The sequence below is a fragment of the Sus scrofa genome, chromosome 3, assembly GCF_000003025.6.
Source record: "Sus scrofa isolate TJ Tabasco breed Duroc chromosome 3, Sscrofa11.1, whole genome shotgun sequence".
NCBI classification, from domain to species: domain Eukaryota; kingdom Metazoa; phylum Chordata; class Mammalia; order Artiodactyla; family Suidae; genus Sus; species Sus scrofa.
This window is the reverse complement of record NC_010445.4, coordinates 36,986,311-37,012,613: the sequence shown is the minus strand read 5'-3', so window position 1 is coordinate 37,012,613 and position 26,303 is coordinate 36,986,311. Positions and strand designations below refer to the sequence as shown.

General features: G+C 47.6%; 1 protein-coding gene across 6 annotated transcripts in view; it reads left to right on the top strand.

The window, feature by feature from the left end:
• RBFOX1 (RNA binding protein, fox-1 homolog 1) overlaps positions 1-26,303 on the top strand; it is a 2,271,070-nt gene that overhangs the window by 197,159 nt on the left and 2,047,608 nt on the right. For all 6 annotated transcript variants that reach the window (XR_002342915.1, XM_021088068.1, XM_021088065.1 and 3 more), the window contains exon 2: positions 5,765-5,803. Coding sequence is in view for 5 of the 6 variants with exons in the window: in XM_021088068.1 (XP_020943727.1) it covers positions 5,765-5,803 (39 nt within the window). In the remaining variant the exon portion in view is untranslated. The remainder of the gene's footprint in view (positions 1-5,764; positions 5,804-26,303) is intronic.

The window sequence follows — 26,303 nt, the reverse complement described above, 5'->3', positions numbered from 1 at the left end:
TGCGGCAACCAGCCAGGCTCTGATGAAAGTTTCATGTGGTTTTCTCTTCCCTTTAAAGCCTGTTGGGACATTTTCAGCAGAGGACTGAGGGGTGGAGTTCATCTTAATCCCTCTCTGTCCCATATTTCTGCCTTTAAGTGGATCCAGGCCCGAGCCTTGTAATTATCTCAAAAATAGACCTGATAGCCACGGTGCCTTCGGTGGGTTTCCTTGGCGGTGTCTCATGAAACAGCGCGGCGAGGCGGAGATAGCCTGTTGGCAGGGCGGATAGATGGCCCTGTGTCTGTTAATCTCACATTTCATCTCCGTTTAAGCAGTCTCTGAGCTCATTAATTGTCTTTCTGAGAAGGGCCAGGCATTTATCTTTGAGAGCCATCTAGCTTTACTGAGTTCATCCAGGCTGAGGGACGGGGAGGGGCAGACTGTAGCTGTCCACCTAATTTTACTGAACAAGAAAGAGATGGTTGGGCAGAGTGAAGGCTCTTCATCTGAGCCTGATTTTTGTATTGCCTGGTAGTGGTGCCGACTGCTGCCCCCACTGATGGTGGATGAGCTGCCACCTCCCCATGCCGTCATGGCACAAAAATCACCATCTTTTCCTGACTTAAGGTGGAGTTCTGTCAATGCCCAAGTCATAGGAACAAACGTAAAAGAAACTCGGAGGACTTCCCTTCGTGGCCCAGTGGTTAATGAACCCAACTAGGAGCCATGAGGATGTGGGTTCGATCCCTGGCCTTGCTCAGTGGGTTAAGGATCGGCATGGCTGTGAGCTGTGGTGTAGGTGGCAGACATGGCTCGTCGCATGTTGCTGTGGCTGTGGCTGTGGCTGACAGGTGTCACTCTAGTTTGATCCCTAGCCTGGAAATTTCCATATGCCGCAGGTGCAGCCCTAAAAAGCAAAAACAAAAGAAAACCTCAGAGAGATGCCTCATGCACTCAGAGTTTCTGTCTGTTTTAAACAAACCAGTACACAATCATTCACATTTTATGAGAACGATAAAGTAAAATGACTCTTTATACACTGCATTTTTTAAAAAACCGTCAAGCCCCTCTGATCCATTTAAAATAGACTGAATGTTGATGAATGAGGAACTAGTTAAATAAATCATGGTGCATCCGTAGCATGGAAATCCATGCAGCTGTTGAAAAGGGAAGTGATGGCTCCTCACTAGGGCTTGTCAACTGGTGGTCCCCTTGGGGGACTCTTGGTCGTGTCTGAAAACACTGTCAGTTGTCACAACTCGGGGGGGAGGATATGGTCGGGGGGGGGAGGCCAGGGATGTTGCTCAGCACCCCACAATGCATTGGACAGCCCCCACAATAAAGAATTACCCAGTCCAGATTTTCAGCAGTGCCGAAATTGAGAAACTCAATTCTATATGAATTATCTGGAAAAGATTTTCATATTTCCTTGATAAGTTTATAAGAAGTAAGTGTTCGGATGATTATCTATAGCTCCAATCCACACTTTCAACATTAAAAAGTATATATTGTGTGTATCTGCCTAGGTGTACATCGGAAGATATGTTTGTACACATTTCAGACAAAGACCAGAAGAATACATATCAAATTTGTGTGGCTTTTTTTCAGGGGTGAGTTTGGTGAATAGTAGGGCCTTTCTTCATTTATCACTCAGAAAAGAATGGTGGAAAATAATATTGATTTTGATTTATATAGAGTTAATGGACACCCTCCCTTTCCAGGGTCACACATACCATAAAACTGATTTCCACAGGGCAGCAGATACGTGGCTTTTCAAAGGACTGTTATGTGAGGCTCTCTAGATGAATGCTATAAAGAAGATTTTTATAGGGGACTCTTTCTTTTCATTGCCCAGTGTCTGCCATTAGTTACAGCCAAGCCTGGCAATCCTAGGTCTTGATTTCTTAAACAAATGAAATAAAATGAAACTCCGAATATGGGAGAGTAAACAGATCCTGCTGGGTAAAAATGCATAAAATGTCTTTAAGCAAGGAGGTCCTACTGTACAGCACAGGGAACTATATCCATGCTTCTGGGATAGAACATAATGGAGGATGGTATGAGAAAAACAATGTATCTATATATATATGTGTATGACTGGGTCACTATGCTGCACAGCAGAAATCGACACAACACTGGAAATCAACTATACTCTAATAAAAATAAAGTAGAATTTCAAAAAGTCTTTAAAAACACATCATGGCACACCAAAATGACCAACACTCAGAGAAACAACTGCCGTGTTATATTCATTTTGACCAGATTGTCCTGCTGGTCCCCTTGCTTTCAGCCAAATTGTTCTCAGCAGCACAAAGAGATTCATTCAGAAGCCTTTGAAGCATCTATTATTATGCAATTATTATGCAGTAACCAGACCGAGGAGGAGAGTGCGAGAGACACAGCTGCTGAGGATCAAGAGGGATTGAACACGCGGATGAGCGAGACGAGGCCCCCAGGCTTCAGCTCAGAGGGCTGGCAAAACTGGGATGCGCTTCTCCAGCCCAGGAGATGGAGCAGGCACAGCTGGTGGAAAGAGCAGGGCATGGCTTGGATCGTGTGCTGTGGAAATGTCAGTGGGACACCCATGTGGAGAGAGCAGGAGGGCAGTTTGTGGTGTCCGGAGCTCAGGGGGGCAGCCAGGGCCGGGGGCCCACATTTGGGGGTCCTTGAGGAGGTGGGGATTGAGGTCTGAGTGGAGGAGGAAATGGTTCCCAGGGAGGGGGGAGTGAGATGCCCCACAGAGGCGGATTCCTTGGGGATGCTGTGTTCTCGGAATAGGCTCCTCCCAGAGGACAAAGGACTTTGGGAAAAGGCGTCAGAGAGGGGACAGACAGAGCTTTAAGACTCCCTGCAGAGAGATCCCCGAAAGGTGAAAAGGGACAGGGGACCCTGGCTGTGCGATAAAGCTGTGGATGGCGGGGCCCCGGGCGTTGAGGAGTAAATGAGAAGGCGGAGGGCCCCTATGTGCTCTTCCTCCAAGCTGTCGCCCTTCTTGTATCTGCCCCTCCTCCTGACGGGCCCTCCAGGACCGTGTCCACACATGCTTCTTGCCGTGTCTCCAATGTTGAGCCTGGTTCTGGTGGGAAAGGAGCAGAGAGAACTGAGCTTTTACAGTTGCTATAGGAGGTGAGGGAGGAAGAAGCAGCTGGCATAGAAGGAGGGTTTGAAGATAAGGGGAGGGACGATGGACAGAGGAAAGGCTGAGGAGGCACAGGGCTCCGTGCTGATATCCCAGGAGGAAGGTCTCTGTCGGTCCACTCCCTAGTAGGCAGACCCTGGGCTCCCCTTCACCCGTCACTCTCGGTGTGCACCTCCCTTGTAAACTGAGGTCAGAGACCCATCTGAGCCTGCCCAGTGGTCCAGACACTGATGTGGGAGGGAAAGATGGCGCTCTGCCCTGCCCGTGCCTCTCAACACGGGCAGGTGGGACAAGCCTTCTTGTTTACTTTGCAAACAGGAGAGAAACGCCACAGGTGTGTTGGGAGGCCATGGGAGAAGCTGCTCAGCAGCATTCACTCCAAGGGTTTCCTGTTTATGAATTGAGGCTCTGGTTCTAAGTCATCTCTTTATGTGAATGGTCTGTGCTGGCTGGTCCCAGCCCACAGTCATGGTTAATCTGTGGGGCATGGACTTGACCAACTATGATAATAAACGTACTAATAATGACTCCAGGTATTTTCTTTCATCCTAACGCTTCTTTGCTGTAAGCATCTTTGCTGCAAACACTTTTGCCTCATAACTAATTGGCCATAAGGCAGTTTTGCCATAAAGGATAAACTAACTGGTTAACAGTTGGTTTCATTTCTCCACGGATGCAGGACTCCCATTTCTATATTTCATTAATCTCAGCCCTCATGATGGTCTAGTGAGGAACAGATGTGGTGTTATTAAAACACTGGATGGTAACAACTACGTGTATGGATTTGATAGAAAATACGGTGATCAAACTTACTGGAAGTGTTAAATGGTGCAAAGCCAGATTATGTATTATCCTAGAAAATTATAATATCAATTTGCAGATCCTTCTGTGATTTGAAAGCATGGAGATGAACCCGTGTTTCCTATAGAACTTTGGAACATTTACCAACGGACATGTGATAATCTGCCAAGAAGAAACAGCAGTTTAGAGGCTTTCCCAGTGCCATGCAGGGCTGTTACAGACATGCATTCTGGTGTTTGCAAACGGATCCCTCTTAGCTATTTGGTGACATTGTCATGAGTTTGTACTCATTTTCAATGTGTGCAAATATTTTGTATTTCACCGTAAAGTCTTTTAAATTTTGATATTCATTTTGCATGTTTGCCTTTTAAACGTCTCTCTTTCCTTTTTTGTTATTTTATCTTTTATGGCGAAATTGCCTTATGGCGGATTAGTTTTGCAGCGAAGATGTTTATGGCGAAAATGCTTGTGGCAAAGATGCTTAGGGCAAAAATGCTGGTCTAGGCTAATGACAGCTCTTGACACTTAGGCTAAACGCCGTCCATGAACCAGGTGTGTGGTATCTCATTTGAGCCCCAGGACCACCCTGTGAAGGGGGTGGGTGGGAGGTAACGTGGAAGATCACCTTCTCCAGATGGCCCCGTCTGCTGTGCCTGAGCCCGCGGGGAGCAAAGCAGAGCAATGTCCTCTCTGCTTGTGTTGAAGGTACTGCCCCCGTGAAGCTCACCACGGCTTGTAGGGCCTGAAACCCTGGTTGGGACTAGCCAGTGCCAGGGGATTTTCATCTGTTCGGCAGAGTCCAGGAAAGAGGTTTTGTTCTTACTCTGCCTTGGGGTCTGAGGAGGTGCGGCTGGAGCCCCCAGGGCATGTGGATGAAGGGGCTTGATCTGAGCTTCGTGTATGGAAAAGGAGAGCTTGTGGTGTCTTCCCTCCCTTTGGGCGGGAAACCATCTCGGCCAGTAGGAAATAACGGTGGAAATGCAAGCAGAGGGCAGGGAGAGAAAGAGGAAGGAAGAGAAGGTTTACTTGGCTTGGACGGCGATGTCCTGGGTCCAGGGGCAGGCTGGCCCTGGGATTTGCATTTCACAAAGTGTGTGCGAAACTTGCTTCTTTCTTTTCATCTCAGCCAGGGCCCTTCCTGTGCTGGGAGCTCTGAGAACAAGTGGAGCATGTGTGTGGGTCCATTCACAGCACGGGTTCTCTTTGGGGCTACAGAGTGGAGTAGGCCGTGGCTTTTGGCTCTGTGAAAATATGCTTAAAATCTTCTGTGCCTTCCAAACTTGCTTAGACACCAAAACTTCACATGTGGAATCTTTAAGCTCAGACATGATCTGGCCCCTGCCTGCCTCCCTGATGTCTGACTCTCTCCAGATGCTCCAGCCTTCCTGCTTCCTGGCCTTCATCCACTCAAGGCCCCAAGGCCTTTGTACCTGCTGTCCCTGCTTTGAAAATACCTACTCCGTGTACACTTGGCTCCTTCTTGTCATGCAGTTCTCAGTCCCCCCCGACCCTCAACATAAAGTAGCACCTGTCACTCTCCCTCCCATAACCCATTTTGTTATCATCATTGGACTCACCACTATCTGACGGTAACTTCATTTATGGCTACTGAGTTCTTTATTTTCTATGTCCTTCCTCCTCTCTCCCACCCTCTGTGAAAAACACAGAGCCTACAGTAAACAGTACCTGGCCTGTGTTAGGCACCCAGTGAACATTTTTGGAATGAATAAATCAAATATTTCTTCCCAAGGAATGTGGTAATTTTGTTTAAGAGCAAAACAAAGGATAAGCAATTGTTTCAATGTGAAACTCAATATTTCTTTTTTTCTCTTTTTTATGCAGGATCCACTGTCCCTGCCATATAGCCTGGTCGAGGGTCAGGTAAGTACTCATTTTATCTTGACTTAGGATTTTTGTTAAGTCTAGTGGAAAGGAAGGAGATGAAAAAAGCCTCCTATTGTTTATTACTGTACAAACCCACCCAGTGGGAGTGGCTAAGGAGAAGGGCGGGCATCGTCAGTGCTCACAGCCTATAGTTTTCTTAACCTCCCCTCCCAGTTGGAGGGGCTCCTGGGCATAACTGGCCCGTGTCTGGTACCAGACACAGCCCTCCAATCCCATGGCCAAGGCAGACATTACCAGTCAACCACAGCACAATTCAACCCTTACAGAGAATAATTCCTGCTGATTGGTCATGGAAGGCTGGTGAGATGAATCTTACTTGGCACTTTTGATGTGTGAGCTCTAGGTAGATGGTTAGGTGGCTTCTCATTAGGAACGACGAGAGTGGTTGTGAGGATGGGAATCATGCCCATTCCTTTATTTTATTTTTCATTTGAAGGTGAATAAAGGAAGCCCACATCCTCCGGCATCACACCACATTTTTATTAGTGTTGGAGCCACCAGAGCTTGGCCATGTAAGAATATAATTGAACCAAATGGATCTATACCTTGGGGCAAAGCATTTTTTCTATTGATTCCAACTCTCCATTATTATTGTTGCCTAATGAGGAACTAATGTAATTTCTAATGAAGCCACATGACCCTCAGATAGATGAAGTAAGTTTTTATTTCCCTTGTGATGCTGTATCCTCTCTTCAATTAAAACCTGGGAAGAAAAATTAATACAAATATAAGAAAAACGTTTTTTCTAAGGTTAGTGTCAGGACAGCATCTTTTTATGACATAGGTAAATTTCCTGGGTGATAGAATTGGAGAGGCTGTGCCTGGTCCTTGAGTGGCCTGGAGAGGGTTTAAATGGAGAAGGAGGCTTCCTGGAGAGGCTGGCTCTGTGGTCTGTGTCATTTGAGTGGTGATTAGAGTGAGCTCTGTGCTCCACTGCCCCTGCCCCTCCCAGTGTCACTGTCCATTGGAGCAGTGTGCTCCAGCGTCCTGCTGTTGGCTGCCAGTTATTGGTATAAGAATTTGAAGAACTGTGGGGTTTTTTTTGGGGGGGGGTAATTTATTGATGAGAAATTCATGTAACATAAAATCATGCATTTTCAAGTGAACAATTTAGGGGCATCTGGTATATTCAAAGGTCATGCACCCATCACATCTAAACATATTCGTCACCCCAAAAGCTAACCCTATTGGCAGTCACTTCTCTTTCCCCCTCCTCCTAGCCTATGGCAACCACTAATCTTTCTCTCTCTCTGGATTTGCCTGCTTTGGTCTTTTCATATAAATGGAACCAACCATAGGCGGCCTCTTGTGGCTGGTTTCTTTCACTGAACATCATGTTGAAAAGGCTCACCCATGTCGTAATCCTGTGCCAGTGCAGCATTCCTTCTATGGATGAGTACTATTCCATGGCATGGATGGACCACATTCGTTTATCCGTTTGTCTGTTGGTGAACATTTGGGTTGTTTCTTTGGCTGGTGTGAAGAGCGCCGCTGTGAACATGTATGTACAAGTGTTTGAATACCTGCTCACTTCTTTGGGGTGTATACCCAGGAGTGGGTTGGCAGGGGCCTCGGGTAATTCTGTGTTTAATGTTTTGAAGAACTGCAAAATTTTCCCATCTGTAACGAGGGGAAAAGGAGTCTCAGCAAGGTCTCCCGTGTCTGCTAGGACTTGAAGCCTGGCACGCTGCCTCCAGGGCCGGTCTTTCTAACCACCATGCCGACCTACCTGCAGGAGTCAGCCCTGTTTGGCACGTTCTACTCTGTGCTCTGCCAGCGGGGCTGGGGGTGGGGGGAAGCAGGGGTGGAAGGAGAGCAGAGGGAAGGCTTTTCTCACATTGAGGGACCAAATGTATCCTTCCTGGCCAGTCTCCCTCTTTCCCCGGGGCATCTTGACCCTCTAACTTTGCACGATCTGTGCAGCTGCTGGGCCACTTGATTGAGTGGTTGCTTGATTTGTTGCTGGGGTGGTTGACATAGCTTTTCAGTCTCTTTCTCTCTCAGGGCTGACAAAGTCAACTTGACAAAGTCATGACAGCTTGCTGGTTATCATGGGGCCAGGTGCGATAATACTACTTGAGTTAGTCTATTTTATTTTATTTTATTATTTTATTTTATTTTTAGGACTGCACCTGTGGCATAGGGAAGTTCTCAGGTTAGGGGTGGAGTCAGAGCTGCAGCTGTGACCTACGCCATAGTCATAGCAATGTAAGATCCTTAACCCAGTAAGTCAGGCCAGGGATTGAACCTGCATCCTCATGGATACCAGGTGGATCCTTAACCCACTGAGCCACAATGGGAACTCCTTGAATTAGTCTCAATCTCCACAGTCCCTAAGCAGACTAGGTCTTATCAATCCTTTTTTCCTACCATGGAGGGGCAGAAGCCCAGAGAAGTGAAGTAACTTACCTGTAGTCACACAGCTTATAAGTGACAGAAGTGGAATTTGAACCCAGATCTGTGCATCTCCTCAGCCTGGATTCTTCCTGTTGTGTCTGTAGGCTTCTCCAGGATCCCTTCCCCTCCAGGCATCAACATTTTCCACACTAGTGTGGTGAGTTTTTAAAGATCCCATCACAGTTTGGGCTTTCCTGGATCCACACAGTCCCCAAAACATCTTGAGATGCTGGGAATGTCTAAGTTGCTTGTGAGAAAATAGGAGTTCCTGTTGGGGGAAAGACATTCCATTCTTCTCTCTTCCTAGTTAAACCCCTAGGAAGCATATTGCAAAACAGATGATCTGGCACCTACAGTCAAGGTGACTGCTGCTTAACTGACTTTGTATCCTGCCTTCTCAATCCTTTGGCAGCAACGGGGGTGAGGTCTGGATTTGTTGTGTGGAGTTGTTTATCCTGCTTCCCCACTCCCCTCAGCTGGATGCTGCACAAAACCAGACAGGGAGGGTCCAGGTCCCCAGTGGTGCTGGCAGCCCAGGAAGCGGAAGGTGGGATGCTCCTCGAGGGAAAGGGAGAGGAGGGTGATAAAGATGACATGGCAGGTAGGTCCTGTCCCCAGGGAGTCCCTGGCTCCCCAGGCACCAAGCAGTTAAACGCTCTGCCTGGAAAGTAACTTCCCCCAGGTTCCCTCTCCTGAGCGTGATGAAGCACAAGGGGGAGCTGGGGCATATTTACACCTGCTCCGTGCACAAGTTTCAATGGCAGTAATTCTCTGACCTTTTAAAATGGATAAATCTCCTTGGCAGGGGCATATTTCTCAGGCTTAGCTCGGAGTGGGGGCTGAGGCACTGGGAGATGTGGCCAGACCAAGGAGAAGATTGATTAGCCCTGAGGGGGTCCGTTCCGGACACCTGCCACGCCCACAGCCCCACTTGGGGTGATTTGGATGGAAAATAAAGGTATTTGGGGACGGAGTGTGAGTCCTTGCATCACCTCCCAGATGGATGAAAGCAGGCAGGCTGTTTTTCAGATTGTGGCGGATTTATTCCTTTGATCACCTGCCTCTGTCTGCCTCCTCTGTGAGTTCTGATGGATGCTCTCTTCTCCTGTCTCTGTTGTTCTCTGTCACAGGGAACACAGGGTGAGAATCTTATTATCACGGCTTCTTTAACTCCCTTGCAGCATCGCCGGGGAGTATAATAACCTCTGTGGGTGGCGGTTTCCTTCCTTTTATCCTCCTTTCCTTCCCTGTCCCTCCAGAGCTTGCCACCAAGAGGGGTGGGAGAATCCAGGGAGAAGGGTCTGGCGTTTCTCAGACCTACTGTGCATCAGGTGATCCCACATGAAACCCATTTGCAGGTGGGGAGCCTCATGCCCAGAAAGGCAATAACTGTCCAAGGTCCTCCAGCTCACTGGAGGCAGGACAAGGATTGAAATCCAGGTCCAATGGACTTCAGCATGTGCTCCTTCTGTTGCTGCCTTGAGGACCGGGGGTTGACTCACCAGTGAGTGTCTTGCCCAGTGTCTGGGCTCCTCACTTATTTCTCAGGGTGGTGCCTTTGCTCCTGCCTCACCTCCTTCTCTCAGCGGTTTTTAAGTGCATGGCACCCTCCCTGTTTGAGAGGCTGGGACTGGCTTCCCAGCGATCATTTCCTAGCAGAGGAATGCTTTACCCTGCTCAGCCAGTGTCGGTTCATAATCACCAGTGTAATTAGAGCAGGATTTACCATCTGAGGCCCCATGGATGTGGCAAGCCTGCCGGCACTGGTAGCTCTGTCTGATTCCCCATGGAACCCAAGGTGTCTTCGGAGCCCCGCAGAACCATATGGAGTTACCTTAAGTACCCAGGCAGATCCAGAGGCTTCCCGTGGTTCTTAGAATAACGCCCAGACACCCTGACAGGAGCCAGCTCCTAGCACCTTTCTGACCTTGGAGGCTCTCAGATCCAATGCCGTCTCCTTTTAGGAGCCTCTGGCCAAAGCATCTGCCTCTCTCTGCACGCCCCCCATGCTCTTTTCTATTGCTCTGTTTTACCTTCTTCATGGCACTTAGCTCTATCCAAAATAACATTCTTTTCCTGTGCTCAGGTTTGACTCCCTCTTCCTAAAATATAAGCTCCTCAGGTAGCACCTGTCTGCACATGTCTTGTTGAATGAAAACCCGAGACCTTCGCTGACACCTTATTACTCCTGTCACACCCCATTGTTTATCTTCATGCCTCCGTTTTTAATAACTTTATCTACTTACCTTTTGTTTCTTTGTGGTTGGAAAAGGTTTGTAAAATTCCTGACAGCAAGTGCCTTATCTTTTTATTCCACCGAATCCCCAGCACCTTCTGTGGTATCTGGTAGGGAGTAAATTCTCAGTGCACATTGGATGGGTGGGTGGATGGGTGGGTAGATGGGTAGATGGATGGGTGGCTGGGTGGACAGTTGGATGGATGGATGGATGGGGGGCAGGTGGATGGATGGATGGATGGATGGATGGATGGGAGGGTAGGTGGATGGATGGATGGATGGATGGATGAATGGGTAGGTGGATGGATGGGTAGGTAGATATTGGGTGGGTGGGTGGATGGATGAATGGATGGGTGGTGGATGGTTGGGTGGGTGGATTGATTGGTAAATGGACAAGTCTGGCTGAATTTTCCTGAAATATCTCTTGGACACTTATAAAATTGTGCTATATGACCTCGGGTCCTTTTTTTTTTTTTTTTTATAGCCACACCTGCAGCATATGGCAGTTCCTAGGATAGGGGTCAAATCTGAGCTACAGCTGCCAGCCTATACCACAGCCACAGAAACACCAGATTCTTAACTCACTGAGTGAGGCCACGGATCAAACTCACATCCTCATGGACACTTTGTCAGGTTCTTAATCCACTGACCCACAACGGGAATTCCAGGTCCTTTAAAAAAATCTGAGATGGGTTGGTTAGGGTTTCCCAGAGCTACTGTATTTCTGTGGGTTTCTTTTGGTCCTGGCCATTGTTCGGGCTTTATCTATTTTGAATCTATGTTCTCTGACTCACCAAGGTGACTTATTGACTAGCACTGGTTATGGATTGAAGTTTTTATTAACATACAGTGACTATCTTGAGCTTGGGTAATGCTTCCTGCCTTGGGTTTTTCTAAAATCAATGTTGCTTTACCATATGTCTTTGGTTCCCATGAGCCTGGAAACATCCTTTCATTGTTACTTTTAGAAATTTCCTCTTGGAAATGCAGATGTCTTTTGGAAATAGCTCATGGATGGATCTTGTTCATTCACCCCACCTGAGCATTGTAGCCTTTTAATTGAGAGTTTGGTATCAGTGCATTGGCCTATATATATATGTATGTATGTGTATATATGTGTGTGTATGTAGCTATATGCATGTATATGTACATTTCTTTTTTTTTTTTTTGATCCCTTGTCATTTAAAAAATTATTCCTTAAAAAGGACTTTCTCTTGCTGCTTCATTTCTTTTCTCCCTTCTTGGCTCTGCAGATTCTGTTTGATTTGCTTTTATCTTACCTGCTGATTTGGAAGGTAGCATCCTATAATTAATTCTACATGTGGTTGCCTTTCACTTCTTTGAAAAGGATGCTGTAACCCTTGTTTCTCTAATGGTCAAAGTCAAGAATGAAATGGCATCTTTGAACTCCATCCAGGCAAGATGAGGACAGTCAGCTCACTTGCACTTTGCATTTCTCTGCACCCTCTTCCGTGTTCCCAGGCATTGTCGCTATAATTGGGGCCTCAGAGCCAGCTTTGTGCCCATAAGTGATAATTTTGACATTGACATAGTAATAGATAATGCTTGGGGAAGGGTTAATATGTAAGAGGCCCAGCACTAAGCACCAGATAGAGAGTTTCTCGCCTCATCTTCTTGACAGCCCAGTGAGGAAATGTCCTTTGCCTCCACTTTCCAACAGTGAAAGTGAGTCTTTGGGGTTTCATAACTTGCTCGAGGCCACACATTTGAGTGAGTAGCAGAGCCATTAGTACCTGGAACTGGCTCTAGCTCTTAACCAGGACTGTCTTGCTCGCTGTCAGAGATGACGGCAGCCAGCTGCTTGTGGCTTTGGAAATGTATTTGCGTCTAGTCACTCACTGGGGCTCTGACCTGCTCTGTTTCCACCCACAGTGCTCCTCTAGAACTGCATTTACTTTACTGACCCCCCCACCTCCACACCGGCACCCCCCCATTTTTCTGTGTTGAGGCAGCCCCTGGGGGCTCTGGTTGAAATGCAGAATCTGATTCAGTAAGTCTGGTGTGAAGCCTGAGACCCTGCATTTCTTCTAAGCTCCAAGGTGATGCTGACGCTGCTGGTCCGAGCGCCTGTCTGTGACAGCAAGATTCTGGATTACTCCAGAACCTCATCACTCTGCCTGCTTAATTGGCTTTGTTTATATCGGTGCTCTAGCTCATTACTCTTTAATGCAGTGGTTAAGCAAATGGCCCCTGAAGACAAGTGCTTTGATTCAAATCCCAGCCAGGCTGCTGACTCACTGGGGTAACAGTACCCGTCTCACTAGGTTGTTGTGGAGTTTAAGCAAAGCAAGAGAAACGAAGTGTTTCTTACTGTGTCTGGCATATGGTGCCGGAAGCTACCTACTTGGTGTTATTATTTGCTTCATCAAAGCCCTTCAGGCTAGGACAGCTCAGACCTTTCACTCTCTCCCCTCCTCCCCCTTCCCCTCCTCTAGCTCCTTCCCCAGCCTGCACAAGCTTGTGCAGATCTTGTCCTTAACCTCTAGGTTCTTCCTGTTTCCTCTACAAGAATCCTGAGGATGGCAGGAGCTCACCTCTTCCATGCAGCCCGCCTGGCTAACCTTTCTCAGTCTGGCCCTCCCAGTTAGTCTTACAAACACGGCCACTTCTCCGTCCAGCCACAAGAGCACTTGGTGAACTCTTGGGAATGGACATTTTCATGGACATGCATTTGGCAAATACACTTTGATAAGCCATTTTGGACTGGGGGCAAGAGCCCTGGAGCGATTTGAGTAAGAACAGAGCATGGCTGTTCTTCTCGAGTGAGGTGTGTGACCTTAGATTCAAAAGGGACTCGTTTAGAATAATAGAGGCTTAGAGGCTTGGCCGGGGCGGGGGGGGGGGGGGGAGCGAGAGGAGAAGGAGGGAAAAGAGAACAAAACAGCTCCATGTGGAGGAAAATTCTGGGGAAAGAGCAGGGATCTTCGAAAGGAATTGTCGGGAAGTTCTGCACTGTATGTGCCACCTTTTCCCCGTCCCATAACACACACACACACACACACACACACACACCCGTGAGCTGTTCGGCGACATGTCCATTTCCTCTTTGCGTTTTTGGTATCGGCTATGCTTGATGAAGTGCCAGGTGTGGTCTCCTGCAGATGTGGCAGGGCTCAGCCTGACACATTGTTGGCTGCCGTCTACATAGGTAGCTCATCTACCCTGAGGTGAGGCTCAGGTGTTAGGAGCTCTGAAAACGTCCCTAGTGATTCCAGGGTACTGGATCAAGGTTGGGGACCACCGACTTCAAACCATGCGCCCCCTGTTGGTTGTGTACGGTGTTCATAGTGTTCCATGCCCAGAGCGTTTTTTTTAAAAGGTGGGAATTCCTGACTGGCTCAGCGGGTTAAAGATCTGGTATTGTCACTGCTGTGGCTTGGGTTCCAGTTCTGGTCCAGGACCTTCCATAGGCCATGGGCGTGGCCAAAACCAAACAAACAAAAGGTGGTGTTCATGTTATCATCGGTTTGGTCGATTTGGGAAACAGTTAATTTGGTTTCTTCACTGCAGGTCTTATCAGCACTTTGAATATATTCATAATATACTTTGTCCCTACAACCTTTTGGGGGAATGTCTCTTAACACGTGGGCACTTAATGCCTGCTGGTCCGTGGGCCCTAGAGCCAGTTTCAGCGGATGCCTTTGCTTTGGCAGATTGGATCATGGTGCTGGTGAAGGAGACAGTGATTTTGATGACAGTCACCTCATGACCAAGCAAAGACCCAAAGAACTAGGAGAGGAATTCTCACACTCCTCTTGAGGACAGACTCTCTTCCCAACCAGGTGGCCTGGACTGTCACTTCCAATTTGGGAACCGATCTTACTTTGCATAAGTGATTGAAGTAATTGCCCTGGCTGTTTCAATCTACAAGGTGCTGAGTCGGGGCGGGACAGCTAAAGGAGTTAGTTCTGATTTTCCCTAGATTGTTTTTGATCTGCAGTCCCTGCCTTATTGCTCTCCCTAATTGCAAGCTCCATATGGAGGAAGGAGCTGGGGTGCATGCGATACCTCACTCTCTCCTCTTCTGATGGGGTTGTGCGTCAGGATGGATTCCTCATGGCTACTTCTTTTGTGGGTGCCTCAGAACTTTCTGATCTCGGAAAGGGCTCCCTAGAGATGGAAGGTTGCAAAACAGTGTATCTTGTCACTGAAGGGAATTTCTGGCCCAGGCCCTATTGTCCGGCCCCAGCCTTAGTGTGATGTTCTCCATTGGCTCAAACAGAAGGGTTGTGGTGGAAAGATCAGCTCACCTGACAGAAATGCAGCTCCCTTCCTTTTTGCTGCACATCCTGGCGGCCAGCCTGGCTTCCCACATTTAGGCGATCCCTCCTTTTTGCTTCAGCAGCTCAGAAAGGAGGGAGTAAGGAATCTACAGCCCATAGAACTGAAATTCTGCATCCCCTGGGAGGAGCAGGGGTCAGAAGAGGCAGCCAAACATTCCCAGGTCGACAGCCAAATGTTACCTCTTCCCTGGAGGCTCAGCTTGGTGGAGTAACTTCCAGAACCTTGGTGTTTTTCACCCCATTTTAGGATAGCCTTGCCAAGGGAGTTTGATTTCTCAAAGTGGATTGGTCTTCTGAGCTGACTGACAGAGAGAGGGAAGGCTGTGAGCATTTACAGGGTTGCATGCTGCTGGCGCTAGAGTTCCCAGTGTGCCTTCCAGTAATGGGTAATAAATGTGCAGTTATTTAATTTGGAGCCAGAGCTGCAGCATTATCGATTACCTGGAACGTCTAAAGCTCTGGACAGCAAAAGCCCCTTGCACAAAGATGTGCATCTGTAGCAAATCATTGGGCATTTAAACAGACACACAAAACACACACCCATGGTAATTCTCATTGGCCCTACAAGTGCAGGTTTAGAAGGGCTGGTGAGCTTTGAAGTGCCGTCCCAAGATGCAGACATGCAGAAGGATGGATGGGCGGATGGGTGGATGGCATCAGCTTCTCTCTCTAGATCCACCTGCTGCTCTCCTCTACCCTCACGGTGCCCCGGGAGCCTTCCCTGTATAGACCACAGTACCAGGCTCCCTTGCCTACTGGCTTCCGGTTGGGTTTGGGCAATAGGGAGCCATGGCAGGTTATGAGAGGAGGGAGGAGAGGGCAGGGTGTTCATAGACCCTGCTCCCTCCCCTAGGCCGTTGCATTCCTAAACTCTCTCTGTCTGTATCAGGCTCAGAGATGGTGGCAGAGCCTGGAAGCCCCCTGTCACTAGCCCAAGAGCACTTTGTTATCTCTTGGGGCTGCCCTACCCCCCCGGCTGCACCTGTATAAATTGTGCTTTGATTCAATTCCTCTCAAATGATCCTAATTCAAGTGTGCCATCTGTTCCCTTCTGGCTTATACCATGGGCAAGACATGGCTTATTTCACTACATGTAAATGGAGTCACAGCTTACATGCCATCTTCTCAGAGCCACCTCCCTGACCCCTGCTCTCTATTACAGCGTCTGTTTGATCTCCTTTATGGCACTTGTCAGATCTTGGTGCTGTCATTCAGCTGGCTTATTGGTGTGCTTGCTGCTCATTTCCTTCCCTAGAGCAAGGACTTTAAGCACAGAGAAGTTTAGTGACGTGTCTAAGGCCACACAGCTAGGAGAGGGTAGAGATACAATTCGAAGTCAGAATTTTGGTTCCAAAGGCCCAACCCCCGAGCCACATGAAGAGGCCAAGCTGCCAGTGGGGCACAATTTCCTTGGAATCACTCCACTCCTGTTACCTGTATTCATGGTGGACAGAGAAAGTTAGATTTTCTGAAATATTTCATGAGCCTTATGTTGCCTCCTCTTTCCTACCAGGTGTTTTTTCCAGATGCAAAGGCAGAGTCTGGTCCTCAACAGCCTGGCCCCCTCCCTTCCTTGTTTCCCTCTCCCCATCCTCCAGCTCAGCCACCAGAAGCTCAGGAGCTTGTCTCTTGTCCACAGGCCCTTCTTTCTCTAGTCCAGAGGTGGTTTCTAGAGATTATCGTGCTAATTGAAGTAAGTCCGACAGAGAAAGACACATATCATATGAAGTCACTTATACATGGAATCTAATAGAAAACAATTCCAAAGACCTTATTTACAAAGCAAAAACATACTCACCGATTTTTTTATAATGATTTTTATTTTTTCCATTATAGCTGGTTTACAGTGTTCTGTCAGTTTTCTACTGCATAGCAAGGTGACCCAGTCACACATACATGTATACATTCTTTTTTCTCACATTATCATGCTCCATCATAAGTGACTAGATATAGTTTCCAGTTCTACATAGCAGGATCTCATTGCTTATCCACTCCAAAGGCAATAGTTTGCATCTATTAACCCCAAATTCCCAGTCCATCCCCCTCCCTCCCCCTTCCCCTTGGCAACCACAAGTCTGTTCTCCAAGTCCATGATTTTCTTTTCTGTGGAAAGGTTCATCTGTGCCATATATTAGATTCCAGATATGTGATATCATATGGTATCTGTCTTTCTCTTTCTGACTTGCTTCACTTAGTATGAGAGTCTCTAGTGGCATCCATGTTGCTGCAAATGGCATTATTTTGTTCTTTTTTATGTCTGAGTAGTATTCCATTGGACTCACAGATTTTGCAAATCAAACTTACTATTACCAAAGAGGAAACATAGTGGGGGAGGGATAATTGAGGAGTTTGGGATTAACATGTACACACTGTATGAAACAGGTAACTGACTGGGACCTACTGCACAGCACAGGGAACTCTACTCAGTATTCTGTAATAACCTATATGGGGAGAGAATCTGAAAAAGAGCAGATGTATGCATATGTATTACTGAATTGCTTTGCTGTATACTTGAAACTAACACAACATTGTAAGTCAACTATATTCCAATAGAAAATTATATTCCAAAAAAAAGGGGGAGTTCCCATCGTGGCTCAGCAGGAACAAACCCCACTAGGATCCATGAAAATGCGGGTTCCATCCCTGGCCTTGCTCAGTGGGTTAAGGATCCGGTGTTGCTGTGAGCTGTGGTGTAGGTTGCCGACGAAGCTCAGATCCCACATTTCTGTGGCTGTGGCGTAGGCTGGCAGCTACAGGTCCGATTCCACCCCACTAGCCAGGCCTCCATGTGCTGTGGGTGTGGCCCTAGAAAGACAAAAAAAAAAAAAGGAACAGCAACAGCCAAAGAGGTAGTTTCTACATAGGGATCTGCTGGGCGCAGAGGCTGCTCAGACCCTCCAGGTGGTAGAGTTCTCCCCAGAGGCAGAGGCTGTCTAGGATTCACAGGAGGGACTTGAGATCTGGTTTCCTTTCAAGGGAAAAACACAAAAGAAATCCCTGCTGTGCTCTGCAGAATCGCTAATGATGTGTATTGAAGCTTTTGACCACAGGTTGCAGCCCATGGGGGATTTTCTTCTAATCTCCCCCAAAGGTCCCACAGAGGTTGAGATAAAAGCACATGCATACCTGTTACACATCTAGAAACACCTCGCCCATTTTACCTCATATATAGATGAAAAAACAATCCCTACAGCCTTGTTTCTCCAAAATACAAGAATAAAGAAGAAAACAAAAAATATTCTGTGATCCCACCACCTAGATAACTCCTGCTGACATTAAAAATGCCCTTGATTAGACAATTCACGTGGGACAGAAAGGTAGAAAATGCTCCTGTCCCCTAGCCCAGCCTGTCCTACTTTCCAGTGGCTTCCTGAATTTCTTCCATCTAAGGCTGTGTGAGTGAGTGTGTGTGTGTGTGTGTGTGTATGTGTGTGAATGTGTACAGCAGCTTAAAACACAGGTACTAACGTGGTCACACAGAACACACTCTTTTTCTTTTTTTTAAGGCTGGCCCCACGGCATAAGGAGGGTCCCAGGCTGGGGGTTGAAACACGGCTGCAGCTGCCGGCCTACACCACAGCCACAGCCACAGCAACGCCAGATCCTTAACCCACTGAGTGAGGCCAGGGATTGAACCCACATCCTCATGGACACTATGTCAGCTTTTTAACCTGCTGAGCCACAAAGGGAACTCCTTTTGTGGCTTGATTTTTTTTCCCTTGCATCTTGGAGAGCTTTCTTTTTTATTTTTTTTTAAATTACAGGATAGTTGATTTACAATGTGATACCAATCTTGGAGCTCTTTCTCTATCAGCATAATCGGTGCTATTCCTTTCTTTGTGATGGCTGTGTTAGATGTGATCTTATAGCTGGGGCATGACTTGTTTGATCTCGACAGGCTGTTTCCATGGATTTGCTCTCAGGAGCAATATTTCCGTGAACATCCCTGTGCATACATCTTGCCGTATTTTACAAGGAAACCCGTATAGACTATATCCCTGAAGGTGGAGTGGCTCGGGCAAAGGTCAGAATGTTTTAAATTCCAATAGGTATCAGGAAAGTACCCTTTGTGATGGACATGCCAGAGATCCTATCATTGACTATCGGCGCCTGGTTCCCCACACAGGTATATTAAGTCTGAAATTATTCAGACACTCACTGTTGGGAGTGGACGACTTAGTCTGTTGTTCCTCTTCACGCTGGCATTGGTCCACCCGACCTCTGTGGTGGTACCTTCCATGCTGAGTGGAATGTTCTTTTCCTGTCTGGCTCCCTCTTTGCACTGGTGTCATCTAAGGCTGGATTAGGGTTTTACATTAAGCATCCCACCCAACTCAGTAGCGAGCTTACAGCTGACAACCATACATGCTGGTTTGCATCTCTCAACTCTTCCCTATGACCCGCCACTGCCATGGAAACACGTTCTCAGCTCCCAAGGAAGCGATTATCACCCAGCTGCGTGTCTTTCTTCTTGACCAGGGCCAGCTGCTGGGTCCTGGGAAAGAGGAAGAGACCGTGTACTTCCTCAGGCTGAAATTTCTGGGTCAGCCTTTGCATTACTTTGCGCAGGCAGCTTAAACAACAGAGATGCATTTTCTCACTGTTTTGGAGGCTGGATGTCTGAGAGCAAGGTGTTGCAAGGGAGTTTTCTTCTGAGGCCCCTTTCCTAGGCTTGTAGGTGGCTGCCCCCTCCTTGTGTCCTCACATGGTCACCCTGCTCTGTGTGTGTCTGCATCCTAATCTTCTTAGAAGGACTGCAGTTGTATTGATTAGGGTCCACCCATATGACCTCATTTTTCCATAATTACCTGTTTAAAGACCCCATCTCCAAATACTGTCACATTCTGAGGTACTGGTGGTTAGATCTTCCATGTATAGATTTTGGAGGGGGCACACTTCAGCCCATAACAGCCTTTCTCTTAGGTAGTAATGACAGGGGCACCTGCCTCAGGTAGGATTCTACGCTATCAACTCTCACTATGGTGAATTGCACGACACGCCCACGCGACATCACTGTTTGCCATCGCAATGCCTTTTCCCATCTCTTTCAGAGACCTAGCACCTGTAAGATTCCTGGTCCAGGTGGGCCTCTGAGGCAGAATAATAACTCAGCTCGTCACTGTAGGAACACAGGCTTCGATGCAGTCTTTGATATGGCTATTGATTAACATTTGTGGCTCAAGGGCTCCAGGGAGCAACATCCCCATAGGCCTTGTTTACTGTAGAGAGTGTGCCTATGCCCAGATGGACATGGATCCCTAACCCCTTGCGACTCAGTTTACAGGAGGAGAAGGGCAAAGAAACCATGAGCCTTACGGGACATTTCCACCCCTGAAACCCTATTGGACAAGGACTGATGTAGGTAACTGGGCAAGGCCAATGGGAGAAAACCACATTTTTCTGGACTCCACATTGGTACCCCCCCATCTTTAAGGGATTAAAAACCCCTATAAGACAGTGGGGGGGGGCCTCTTCTCCCCCATCCAAGCTGTCCTGGGATCTATTTGCTTTCCTGTAATAAAGACTGCTTGCTTGCCGCCTGCGTGTTTGCAAAGTTCATTCTTCGGCTACGTGAACAAGAACCCAGATTCCGGTAACATCTTTCTGGCATCACCTCAAAGCGTTTGGGGCTGGGCAACTTGGACCTTATCATCTCTCAGGCTGTGAACACAGGTGACTTTCTTGGGCCTGGTGTTCCTGCAGACTGAAAGAGTCTTACACTCCATGCTGTGCTGGGAAACAAGGAGTTTGCTTCCCAGGCTGAGGAGAAGATGGGCAGATGTGTGTTAGGCTGTTTCTCCTGCCTCTTGGAGCCCAGCCAGGGTTGGCTGGTGAGGTGTGACTTTACATGGGTAAAGCCTGTGGAGGAAAAGAGAGCCAGGCAGGAAGACAAAATAGGCACTTGATTCACATCTAATGTCCACACTAGTATCAATGGATTGTAGGCAGTGCTGGAAGTGCTGCATGTACTGGGCTCTGAGACCACACCCGGGTTCATTAAGAAAGAATGTTTTGATTGATTAAGAATGCCTGCCAATGTCTTGATCGATTAGGGATGCCTGCCAAGGCTACAGAGCAGAGTATGGGGGCACCCGTGCTATTCCTGATTGTAAATGTTCCACCGTTGTGCATAGAGTAGGCTGTCCTGGCATGAACTAACTTTCCAGAAGCCTCTGGTGAGGAGATGTCCCTGGGAGTGAGAAGGAGTGGTCCTTGGGCTGAGCGGGCTACTGGATGAGGAATATTCTCCAGGTCCAGAAAGGCAAACAAAGGATGAGAACCTGTTTTTCAGACACTGTAAGCAGTTTGTGGGCCAGAAGACCCTTTTCTGATCCCTTCCTATTGAATTTTCTCTGAGAAGTGGCCGTATAGGGCAATTGCTACTCATCATCTATCACAGTCAATGAAATTGGTCACCCTCCAGGGTCACAGAATTCTAACCCTAGCAAGAGCCTTCATGTTTGTGGCTCTGTGTAGGGGAGTCCTTAAAGCCTTTCACAAAGCATGACTTGGGACAGAGGGAATTGCTGCAAACAATCTCACCATCAGAGTTCAGAATCCTTTACAGTGTGGGGTCCTACAATGGGGTATTGTCCCCTTTTGTTCTGGAGTCATTCTAGAAGCACCAATATTAGGGGTGGCAAATGTGGTGTTCGTGCCACCAGATGCTCTTGGCCAGACAGTATCAGTCCATCAACATGTGCTTGGTCTCTGCTGATCTGCGATCAACTCCTCCCTAAGCCTTGTTCCAGATGCTCCTTGAGGAAGCCTTTCTTGACTAAGCCTGTCAGGCATGTTTCCCCACTGTTCATAACACAGTGAAGTTGCTTTAGATTTTTAAGACTCCTTTCACACCGAGTCTCTGGTTTCCACACATTTCAGATCTCATCCTGCAGACCGACAGCTTCCTGTCTGTATGGCCGTCTTGGCTGTCAGGCTTCACGTGTGAGATACAGCACACCTCACTCTTCCGGAGATGCCGATTTGTCTTTCATGATGCTGCAGACAGGATCAGAGCTGAAACTCACCTTCGGATCTGCTGATAAAGCACAAGCCTTTTGAGTGACTACAAATACAGATGAACGTATTAGTTATCTGGCGCTGTGTAACAAATTACACCTTCAAAACTTTGTGGCTTAAAAGAACAAACATTTATCCTCTCTCGGTTTCTGTGGGTCAGGATTTGGGCAGTGGCTGCATGGGGGCTCTGCCTCAAGCACTCTTGCAGACTGCAGTCAAGACTTCAGCCAGGTCTGCAGTCATCTTGAAGCGTCACTGGGCAGGAGCTATTTCTAAACTCAGACGGGAGGCTGGTTGGTCAAGAGCCTCCGGTCTTTGCTGGCTGTTGGCTGGAAACACGAGTTTCTTGACACGTGGGCCAGCTTCTGTTAGTGAGAGAGGCGGACACCTAAGGCTGCAGTTTTTTGGTAAAGTAACCTCAGAAGTGACATCTTGTTGCTCCTGCATCATTCCTATCATTAGAAGCAAACCAGTAAGTTCATACTACACTTAAGTGGAGGGGATTAATAATTATATGTAATTATGATGATATGAATACCAAGGGGCAGGGGTCATGGGGTCTTGGAGTTGCCTGCAATACTAGGGGTAAATGATGATGTGCTTAATAATGACAACATTACAAATACGAAGCCTATACCAAGCCTGTATCATAATCAGGGACTTTTATGGATTTTAGGATGTATTCCTCATGACAGCTCCAGGAAGGACATTCCATTGTCTCCATCTCACAGATGAGGGAATAGAGGCTTACAGAGGCTAGGTGACTTCCCCAGGCTGTCTGATTCTGAAGCCCGGGTTTTTAGCCAGGAGGCTCCATTACCCCTGCACAACTTTAGAGAGGTTCCTTAACCCTGTCAAGAACTTCAGATGTGAATGTGGGAACACAGGGATGAACATGGATTGGAGACCAAGTTAGGACGTGTGCTCAGGTACCTTCTCTGCCACTTAACCCAGTGGCCTGAGGCATATTATTATCCTCTTGGACCTCATTTTCTCCTTCTGCAAAAGGGAGGTGATCATAGTTCTTTCATTATAGGATTATTGTCTGGATTGAGAGGCAACCATGCAAAGGATCCAGCTCCTAGTAGGATTTCAGTATGAGCTAGTTTCCCTTCTCCCTGCTTTCCAATAATTTATTCTAATTTTGACAATTCTTTTCTCTCTCCTGAAGCCCTTCCTTTAAGAACTGCTTTATTCCAGTCATTCTTTGAAGTAGTAACACTTACAACCCTATCAAAATGCTCTGCAGCTCAGACTGCCTCCCGACTAGGAAGTCTCAGTGATGGAGGCTTGAATGTAAAGCTGTCCAAGTTATGGAGACCACTCTTTGAGGTCCATCCTGGGTCATCTTACTTCCTGAAACTGCCCATGATGGAGAGACCATTTGGAGGAAGGGACAAGGGGGCTCTACGAAACTTCTTGTTCTCCATCTGGCCTCCATCATGGACGCCTTGACCGCTGACCAGTGGGAGAGAAACCAAGGGGACCACAGAGAGCCTGCAGTCCTGGCAGACATTAAAATGCAGCTCCATCGCTGTTTGGAGTGAACAGTTTTAAGTATGGGCTCCCTGGCAAGGGCAGATGGGGAAGCTGGGGGAAAGAAGGTTTGGGCAGATGGCAGCAGGTGCATGGGATGCCCAACTGCCGGTTACCTGTCAGTTCTGCTTGATTTGGAGGAAACGATGCTCTGTTGAGAGAAGTACCAGAAGGTCTCTTTCTCCCCTGGTCAACTTGACCAGCCTGTAAGTGTTCTGTCCCTCTGAGAATAAGTCCACTTCTGGTTTTACTTGGATCACTCCCTGGAGCCAGAGAAGTCATTGAGCAAGGTTTAATGCCCTTCTCATTTCTGAGCGTGAAGGAGACATTGGTAAAACTCAGATATATTTTTCCTTTAACTTAAATGTTTTCTTTAATGGCTTTCAGGAATTAAGAATAAAATCCAAGACTCTTGACTTGGCTTAACAGACACAGAAAACCCAGAATGCCCTTGATCTTGTCAACTTCATCTCATACTTCTTTATCCTCAAACACTTTTGCTGCAATGGAGATTCAGGTTCTGCCCGCGCCCCCACCCCCTCCCCAACCCCGCAATGCCTCTAGGCTTTTGAACAAGCTTAGTCTTCTAAGAATGCTCTTCCCCAGTTCTTCTCCCTGTACCTCCCCCATGAGAATTCCTACCCATTGTTCAGAGCTCAGCTTTGGTGTCACTTCCTCAAGGAAGCTTTCCTGGACTTCCTCCATTATGTTAGTCTCCACCTCTCACGTCGTCAAAGCTCCCTGTGTTTTTCCTCCTGGAACTGATTGCAGCTGTACTTACACCTATTATTATCTGTCTAGTGTCCAGCTGCCCCCACTGGACTGAAGGCTCCTTGACTGTGAGGATAAGGACCATCTTTTTCCCTACCGTTCCTTGATTTCCTAGGAAAAAGAAGATGCTCATTTATTTATCTATTTTTTTTAATGCATAAGAGAGTGATGTGGATAAACAGAGAGGAGGAAGCCAAAGATGGTATGAGATTCTTAGATCTTGCAGGACCTGGCAGCATGGGTTGGCTCTGGGCAATTCTGGATAGAACCTAGGATTGAGATAGACTTGGACCCTTTTCTCTCTCTTAGAAACTTGAATCTGGAGGACCTGGGCCTGGTCTCTGTCCTGGGAGGTTCAGAATCTGTTCTGGGGACATGGAGGTATTAGAGTCTACAGTACTGTGCCTGGGATTCTCTCGCATGCTTGAGGCAATGGCACATGGGGTCTAAAGAGCAAGACAGAGAAAATAGTTATGTCTTCCAAGGTGCTACTGCTGCGTCTGCCTTGCGCGGAAGGAAAGCTTTGTCACCCCTTTCCTTGTCATCATTGTGCTATGCCTTTGATACACATTATCTCCTTGAAATGCTGATAGTGTTGGTGATAATGATGGAAGATGCTGGTGATGGGAATAGGAGATGATGGTGCTGGTGATGACAATGATGATGCTGCTGGTGATAATGGTGGAGGACGGTGGTGCTGATGGTGCTGATGCTGATAATGATGATGGATGATGCTGGTGATTATAATGGAAGATGCTGGCGATGGGAATAGGGGATGATGGTGATGATAGTGGCTGATATTGGCCTTGATAATGGAAGATGATGGTGATAATGATGGAGGATGGTGGTGCTGGTGGTGTTGATGCTGATAATGATGATGGATGGTGTTGGTGATAACAGAGATGATGATAAGGAAAAAAGTGGCATGGTGGTGGTGATGTTGATGATGATAATAACAGCTAGAACTCAAGTGCTGATTTATATGTCAGTACTCCGCACATTATGTTCAAACACATTATCTCATTTAGTCCTTGCAAGGACCTTTTCCTGTAGTTTCCATTTCTGACATCATTTGCATTTCCATAAATGAGGACACTACAGTACAGAGGGGTCACCTAACTTGCCTGAAGTCACACTGCTAGTAAGTGGTGCAGCCAGGCCTGATCTTCAGCTCTGGCTGATGCTGAAGCTCTGTGGGCAGAATAGGGAGAAGGTGGGGGCATTTCTGCATTACGGGAGTCCTGGGTCCCTGAAATCTCACACAGCTTTCTTTTCTCTTCCTCTCCCCCACCTCCACTCCCAATCTTTCCCTTGCCTGTGCTCAACTCTTTACCGTAAGTGCAGTGGGGACCATGTGGTGAGTTGAGTGTTAGCTTTCTTGAGAGGGGGGTAGAGGACAGGGATTGGGCATAAGCATCCCCAGTGTCCAGGCCTTGCCCCCCCAGGGCTGGAAAGAGACAGTGGCTTAAGTTCTAATATAGCGAGGAGGGTAAAAAGCAAGGTTCTGAAACTAGGCAGACGTAGGTTCGAATCCCACTTTTAGCCCTAATTGGCTGTGTGGCCTTGGGCAAGATTATGTCCTTGTCTTTCCTTTTCTCAGAACTCAGTTTCCTTGTCTCTGAAATGGGACCCATGATGCCGACCCATAGGGCCATAATAGTGTGGACTAAGTCCTTACCCATGAGCTGGCATTGTTGTTAACGTGATCATCTCATGAGCTCAGAGCCACCCAAAGGGGAACCAGTACCTCCTGAGCTGCATGAGGTGCCAGATGCCTGACCATGACTGCACTTGGCTCTCCGGTCAATCCTATAAGACGGGTGTTTTCCCTGGGAAACGGCCCTCTGAGGGGGTCAAATAGCTATTTCAGGGCCATGCAGCTAATTAGGTACCAGAGCTGGGATGAGGAACTCAGGGGGCTCCCAAGCTGGCATCTTGCCTCCACTAGAGCCAGGTATTCCAGGTAGCTGCCAGGTTCTTGGCACCATAAGTGCTGAATCCTGAGACATCTTAAAGCCCAGAGCATCTGGAAGGAGGGCAGCCCCAGGCCTGGGCTAATGTTTTTCATGGCTGTCAATCTTGAAGTTAACCAAGGCCAGGCTGACCTCCAACACCATCACTCTGATCCCAAGTCCTTGAGCTGCAGCCCCTGGCCTGCCTGGTGTGAACTGGTTCTCAGCCTCTCCAGGAGGCAAGGCTGGATGGGTCTAAG